General features: G+C 30.0%; 1 protein-coding gene across 1 annotated transcript; it reads left to right on the top strand.

The window, feature by feature from the left end:
- The first annotated feature begins 509 nt into the window (after positions 1 to 509).
- Positions 510 to 2,041, top strand: LOC149219875 (uncharacterized). The gene is made up of 2 exons (XM_089382693.1): positions 510 to 1,088; positions 1,794 to 2,041. Exons 1-2 carry the CDS (start codon positions 531 to 533, stop codon positions 1,848 to 1,850), a joined length of 615 nt encoding a protein of 204 aa, XP_089238819.1. The 5' UTR covers positions 510 to 530; the 3' UTR covers positions 1,851 to 2,041.
- The last annotated feature ends 6,374 nt before the right edge of the window (positions 2,042 to 8,415 follow it).

The raw sequence follows: 8,415 nt of genomic DNA, 5'->3' as shown, positions 1-8,415 counted from the left end.
CTTCCCAAGCGAGTCAAAATCCCTTAGGCACTAAATTCTACACTGGAAAAATCTTTGACCTCCTGTAGTTCTCAACCATGTCCACCTTCACACTGTGTCGCCACCTTTACAAAAATTTGGTAAACCTCGAGGTCACCTTGACGTGCAATTTAAGTACATATAGAAGACAGTAGCGTGCAGAAAGGCGCGGTACCCAACAGTCATGACAAGCAGCCAATCAGTGACATTTGTCCCTTTTTTCTCCCTGCCCTTCAACATATTTCGTTGATTTTTGAATCGAATTTGGTGGGTTGTAAAATTCGGTTCCGTTGGTATAATTACACTCATTACTCCATCGAATCACCATCTGATTAACAAGAAAAGGCGTGCAAACTTTCAAGTTTGGTGAGCTGAATTAGGTGGGTGGGGACACTTAGGTAAAAAAATATACATAAAATTCACATGCACATTGTATCTGCTCATATATAAAAAAATATCACCTTGTAGTTTAAAGAATAACCATGGGGGAAGATTATTCTATGGTGTAATTAATGGCTGAAATTCAGATGAACCCTCAAAACCAGGCACGAGGCCGAACTTTATCCAAACGACTTAGGTCTATGTTTACGAAATCTCGACTTGCAGAGCCCATGGATGCCAATCACAAAGTTGAAGAGAATATTGCGGCGTTCCAGGGTTCCTGCAAAAAAAATAACTACTCTGGATATGCCAGTCCTTCTCCCACCTTGCTGCCCATATCGTCTAGGGATTTTAATGCATGGCCCTCCGGATCGAAGACTCCGCCATTGAAAAGCTTCTGTTCAGTGCCTTTCAAGTGGGAAGAGACCCCTGGGAAGGCTAAGCATAGTCTAGTGGGTGATCAGTTAATTAATTCTGATGAAGTCCAGGGTAGATTCTGTACGTGGGACTATGATTATGAGGAAGGGTTTGATCTTAGTGTTTTCAAAATTGCTGATGGCGCAGTTAGGTTTGATATTGAGGAAAGGCTCGTGGCCATCTACGCTGCTACTCCAAGTTACGACAACGGTGGGAATGATCACATTACTTCTCAGAGAAGAAGCAGGAGGCCCACTCTCAGAAAGCTGTTTGTAAGTATATTTTATATACAGAGAATGTTTGTTTATCAATTTATGGGTTAGTTTGAGTAGTTGAGTTTTTGAATTTTTGACCCCAGAGGTTTATACAACAGGATTTGTTTTTGTCGATCAAAGTTAAAATTTTGTTTAGGTGGGTCAAAATAAAAAATTTACAAGTGAAGAAATTGGATCCATCTAGATTTATGTTAGATCCATATTTAAGATGAATCTATGCTGGTATATAAGAGATGTCAACTATCACTTTTTTAACTAAAAAGTTTACATTAGATGCCATATAAGAGGGAAGAAGTTAATTGTTTGATTTAGTTCGAGCCAAATGATTTGGAAGAATTTTATCAATTTAAATCAACGGGATTTGGAAGAATTTTATCAATTTAAATCAACGGGTTAGTTTGAGTGGTTGAGTTTTATGAATTTTATATAAAAAATTTTGAGTATTACTTTTTGTAAAGAGAAGTTTACATTAGATGCCATATATAAGAAGGAAGTTATTTTTCTAGATTAATTATAATGAATAATTTTGAGTCGGTTTCCAACCAACTAATATAATTCATCATAACATTTATCCTGAAAACAAAAATATTCTTAAAAAATATCTCCCTTAAATAAAATATTATATTATTCCGGAAATAGATATAATGTTAAGTTGAATTTCCCTTCTTATACTCATCCGGATGCATTGATGGATGCATGCAGCGAGCACTATTGGGGCGCGTGAGGTCTGCAATTGATTTGGCCAGGCGAATATGGTAATCGAAATTCAATTCAGCGACTGGAAAGTTATTTAGGGATTTGTTTCAAAACATGACTTGTATTTCAACTAAACCTGTATAAAAATAACGCCGGCGAACCTGTAACTCTCACACGCTGCAAGTAGAGTAAAAATGTTTATTAGGTTGATGGGCCTTTCTTCTGTATATCATGTCTTTAGAATATAATGGATATATGGCTTAAATTGGTATATATTTTCTCTATGTTGAATTATAATCGCCTTTTTCAATAATTAATCATTTGACCATCTTTTGTTTTAAAAGTGATATATCTATATATATAATTAATTTGGATTTATTTTAATAGGATTGAATTTATCAAGTTTATATTTCAAAAGTTTTTTTGGTTTTTGTTTGTTGTTGTTTTTTTTGGGGTGTAATTCATGCCTATTTAAATAAATTTTCAAGAATACATTTAATAAAAAGGAGTTAAAATGGATATATTTTAATTATTTATTATTTATCATTTATAATGTTTAATAAATTTAAAGTTAAAACAGAGGTATGTTATTAGTAATTGATGATAAATTTTTTTATGTTTTTAATAAATATTATTAAAATGAATATAGGTTAACTATTGCGATAGAAATTATAAATAAAAATAATTAAATTATATATATACATTTTTTTAAAAATAATTAAATAATATAGTTAATATGAAAAGAGTGAAGGGAGATTTAATTGAATAATTTATATGATATATTATTTTGTTAAAATTTTGCAAATGGTAAGTTAAATAGGCTTGATTGTAGGGAAACTCCACAATTATATCTTTTTGAGATAAAAAGCCTTGAAATGGATGTTAAGATGGAAAAGTTTCAATATATTAAGATAAATATTATCACTATTCATTTTTAAAATATATTATAAATAAATAAAAAGACGTACATATTGGAAATTTAATCAATTATCCCGGAAAAGTTTATGGAGAAAATATGGTGAATAATAATAAAATAGTGAAAAGGCATAAAGTAATAGTATATAAATTAATATGATAAACATATCAAATACAATATATTTAGGCAATGGAAATAAAATAAATGATCAAAATTTAATATAATATAATAAAAAAATATCAAACATAGTGAATAATAATAAAATAGTGAAAAGAGATAAAGTAATAGTGTATGAATTAATATGACAAACCTATTAAATATAAAATATTTACATAATAGAAATAAAGTAATTTATCAAATAAAAATTTACATTATAAAAATGGTGAATAACTATAAAGTAATATTGTATTGATCTAAATTTATTTGAACTCAACATCTATCAAGTATATAATCAATTTTTTTTTAAGTGAAAATATTTTTTAGAGTACAAAATTTAAATAAAAGTTTGAACTCATCTTTTAAAGTCCAAATCTTTTTTAGAGTGCAATTTATTTTAGCTTTGGATAAATGAGGAGTTGTGATGAATCTACAATGATTTTTTCTTTCTTTCTATGTGTGAGCCTTATGATGTTTTAATGATTTTTTTTTTGTCAAATGATTTATATAATATATGTATAGTTGGCATTGAAATATTTTACTCAAACTCAAATCTTTTTTAGAGTGCAATTCATCTTAGCTTTCGATAAATGAGGAGTCGTGATGAATCGACAATGATCTTTTTTTTCTTTCTATATGTGTGAGCCTTATGATGTTTTAATGATTTTTTTTTTTTTTTTCAAATGATTTATATAATATATGTATAGTTGACATTGAAATATTTTACTCAACCTCAATATTCAAACATTTTATTTATGATTTACATAGTTCACATTGAAATATCTTTTTGTTATTAATATATTTTTAAATCTTGTATATGTATCATTCTCTATATATATTTTATATTGCTTTATCTATTTATCTATAGAGTTGATATTGAAATATTTTAAATCAAATATTTTATTTTATTTATAATTCACATTGAAATATTCTTTACACATGTCTTTTCTACTCCTAAAAAAATAATGAATCTAATGTGCCAAATATAAATTGAGCACTGAAATAATCACAAATCTCCCTCTTATTAGATTGTAAAATGTACTTATTATATAAAATAAAATAATGTTATATAAAATTTTATGACGAAGATATTGAATATGATATACTATTAAGTGAATGATCTCAAATTTTTTTATTTATTTTTTTTCCATATTTCCATATAAATCATATAATAATAAAATTTAAAACATATTACTAATTAAACTTTTAATTCAAAATATTATAGAGATTGACATATTTGACTTCCTTATTTTCTCATGGTAAAATTATTTTCTCTATTATATTGATCATATTGTAAGCTAAAAATTTAATGTTTCATATTGTAAGTTAATGTGGAATAAAACAGCACTTACCTCCAGCTATAGTGACTGGATTTAATGTAGGAAATCATTTGTAAGCCAACAGAGATCTTCTAATTCTTGTGAATCATTATTAGATTAAAAAAATTATGAGTTGTCAATTATTTCATTAATTTTATGATTAGTATTATATATATATATATATATATATATATATATATATATATATATATATATATATTCTGCGTAAATACTAATTCTATTAAAAAAGAGAAAAATATGTACATGGAGGTTGAGACCTCAGAGGGGGCAGAGGCCAGCCCTCAGCCAGAGATTCTGAGTCATACATATACTGCTATCTGCCCTTCCAGGATTAAAGACCTCAAAAAACTTGATTTGTCAGACACCGACCTACTAGAAAATAACTCTATTCTGAGTCTAACATATCATAACTATCGCCTGCAGAGGCTTTACTGAGAAACAAACTGTCATACCTGTCATGGACAAAAAGAGGCAAAACATAACATGCCAAGCCCAGAGTTTTTGCTACAAAATTAAGAACAGGTTGGCTCGCGCCGAAACCAAACAAGAACTGAGACCAGACCCATAACCAGAGACCCAAAAACATAGACACATAGCATAAAAGCAAACAGAGCAAAGGCAAGAGTGCCACCCGTCGGTGATGAACCAGCATTAATCGGCTTGTTGCGGAGAGTCGGGCACATCCTTGTCCACCTGGCTAGACGAGGCAACCCAGGTGACGAAACCATTCTCTTCAGTTCCTTCGAGACCACCTTCTGGAGGAGTTACCAGGTTGAGGATGCTGCCTGCATGATGAGCCGGGCCACAACCAAGGATCTCGTGCTGAGTTGAATCAACCGGATGCGGAGGCGCTTCAGGAACAGGGCTATCTTCCTACATATTATCTGCATTAAACACAACCCCAGCCATATCCCCCTGAAGGACGTTGTCTTCCTGAGATTGAGAGGTGTTGGTGTTGGCGGAGCTGTTGGGATTGTCCTCTTCCTCAGCAAGAATAACCGTGATACTGGCGGACAAAACTGGCCTATTGAGCCTGCTATGGAAGGTGAAGCGGGTAGTTTGAAAGGAATTATGCGGGAGAGGCCCAGCATGGCCAGAGGGCGATGAGGACGGGGAGGCTGAAGCAATGGGGATTACATTCTGAGGAGTAGAACGAGAGGCTCTGCCTCTGTTACCGGTGTTTCCTCCTCAGCGGGAGACTCCTCGACGACGAGGCATGCTCGAATTGACAGAGTAGCTAAGAGAAGGAAAATGGTAGAGCTGACGGGAGAGGGATTGAGCCCAGAGGAACTCGGCGATACAGAGAACCCAGGCGTGCTTCCAGACTATCAGAGTGAGGCAGGGGTGCGGGAAGAAAAATGGGTGGAGGTGAAAAGAACCAGGAGCGATGGCGTGAACCAAATACCGAGCCATACATAAAACCTTGAGCATGAACTCTCGAACCAGGCGCACATTAATGTCAATCTGTGCGACCAACATTCCGTCCAGCATCCAATAAATACGCATGCCATTGAGATCTACCATCTGTGTCCGCCAGCCAGGTGCAGGGCCAGCTGCCTGCATTGAACGAGCCCTCATAAATGCAGCACATTAACACCCACATCCAGGTAGTTATATATATATATATATATATATGTTTGTTTTTTAATAAACATTATATTAAATTTCACAATAATGATAAATAACTTCTATAATTATCTTACTAAATCTTTGCATACATATATGGGTTTATTTGTTCCCATAGTATTCTCTAGTATAATTAACCTCTTTAGAGAAGGGAGATTAAAAAAAAAAAATATAACTTAATAAAATTTAATATAAAAATATATATAATTTAATAAAGTTTAAAAAAAATATAACTTAATAAAGTTTAATATCAATTTGGGTTAAGAATTTTTTTTCCATAAAACTCATCTCATCCATCAACATTATTTACTATATTTTAATTCCTATTTATAAACTATCCATCAACATTATTTACTATATTTTAATTCCTATTTATAAACTAATCATTAGTGAGCTTGGTAAATATTTCATGTCTAATGTATATGCAATGTAAAGTGCATTTTCTTTTTAGATGTGTAGATCAGGGGCTAAAAAGAATTAAAAAGATTTTCTCAATGATAAATTGTTTTTTGAATGTTTGTTTAAAATTTCTATTTAAGTAAGACTTTTTAGTATTTGGAATTTCATCAAATCATATACAATGGTATTGGTTTATTATCTCTTATATAATTTTTAAGAGTATGAAAGATTTTAAGGATGTTTATTTAACTTAAAACGTAGAAACATTTACAAAATTTATTAATTCTTAAAATGCTAACTATAATATATTTGGTAATATTTTTTGAAAATATTCTTGAATTTTCAAGGCCCTTTTTCATATAGCTTGAAAAAGTGCAATTTATAGACTAAAAATAATTTTATCCTAACTAATTTAGGTAAAATCATTTTAAAAAAATGATAAATTTTGTAGAAAAAAATAGAAAATTATCTCCTAAAATTTTCCTATTCAAAAATAGTAATTTATACTCTTCTTTGTTTTTTCCACAATCTTTTAAATGAATAAAAAATTGTATGGTCATCAACAACAATAAAATTCAATTATATGAAATACATAAAGCAAGTTATTCACAAAATTTGAATTTCAATTTTCCATAACATTACAGTCCTTATGTCCAAAAATATTGAACTCATTGACGTTTATATATTTATTCTTATATTGAGATAATCTCCCACTCGTACTCCCTCCAATACCTTCACACATTTTGAACTATCATCTCCAAATTCAATAAAATATTAAAATATAATTACAATATCAATAATTATATCACAAATTTTCCTAATTTTATATAAATCTTTCAAAAATAATCAATAAAATACTAATCTGAATTAAAAACTTACACAAACTTCTCATATTTTAAACCCAAAATTATATATATATATAAATATAAATATAAATATAAATAACAATGTCATTACTTCCTAAATTTTAAGCCCAAAATTATATATATATATATATATAAATATAAATATAAATATAAATATAAATAACAATCTCATTACTTCCTAACCGTTATTATCATTAAAATTATATGTAACATATCAACACACATATACCTGTTATATATAATTAACAATGTCATTATTTCCTAACAATTATTATCATTAAAATTATATGTAACATATCAACACACATATACATGTATCAAAAGGTACCATCTCTAGAAGACTCTTACTATATGCATCAACAATGAACCTTCATTATCACATTCGAAAATCTTCATTATCACATTGGAAACCGTGAATCGAAAACTATAATCAGTTTTTTTTAAACAACTCCAATGGCATCATCTCTTATCTCTCTCTCTCTCACACACAAGAAAACACGTGTGTATGTATTATTGGTAAATTTGGGTTCTCAGTGGAATTACATGCCCAAAAACATATCATGAACAATCTTGAACTTTTACCCCTTTTGATACATGTATTCTTATGTAATTAATAACCACCTTCTTCCTTTTTTTTCCATTTTTTTTTAAATTAATGACCACATGCTTGAAAGCACCATTGTCAATCTATATCTCTTATCACATCATTCACATTTTATGTTTATATATATTCAGCTGGTCATTATTTCAGCTAAGTTCATAGTTTTTTTCATTTTGCTCAATGTAAAGTTTCAAGATGCGACATGGTGCCTTATAGAATCACACCCATATTTCATTGTTATTTAGAAAAAGTGATATATACGTTATTTTCAATGTAAACTTTTTGTTTCATAAATTATGATTATATTGTCTTAATTTGTATAAAAATGTTTTACAAGAGAACAAAAAATTATCATCATGTGTAATAGAGAAGCCGTACTTGGATGACATGCGTTTCTAAATTTTCTATTTATATTTTTAATGGAAATTCATAGGTCTTATGTAGGAAATTTTGAATAAAAACATAGAAAATGTGGATAATTTAAAAAAATTTGTGAGAGGTGTTAGCCTTGCTAGCAAAAAGTTCAAAATTTGATCTATATATGTTCTTGAAATCTTTAGCATTTGCTCAAAAATCATCCAAGGGTCAAAATCAGCGCAAGAAGAGAGCCCTTGGAAGGGCTGAAATACACTATCGGGAGGCTAAAACACTTCAAAACTGTGAAAAAACAAAGTATTGCAAGCATAAACATGGCAACGCACAGCCGCCGTTCGATCTGGCCGAT

This window comes from Pinus tabuliformis, chromosome Q, assembly GCF_031772625.1.
Source record: "Pinus tabuliformis cultivar Carrire ecotype Pingquan chromosome Q, CPIR1, whole genome shotgun sequence".
Taxonomy (NCBI): Eukaryota; Viridiplantae; Streptophyta; class Pinopsida; order Pinales; family Pinaceae; genus Pinus; species Pinus tabuliformis.
The sequence above is the reverse complement of the archived record's forward strand: the minus strand, read 5'-3'. Positions and strand labels throughout refer to the sequence as shown.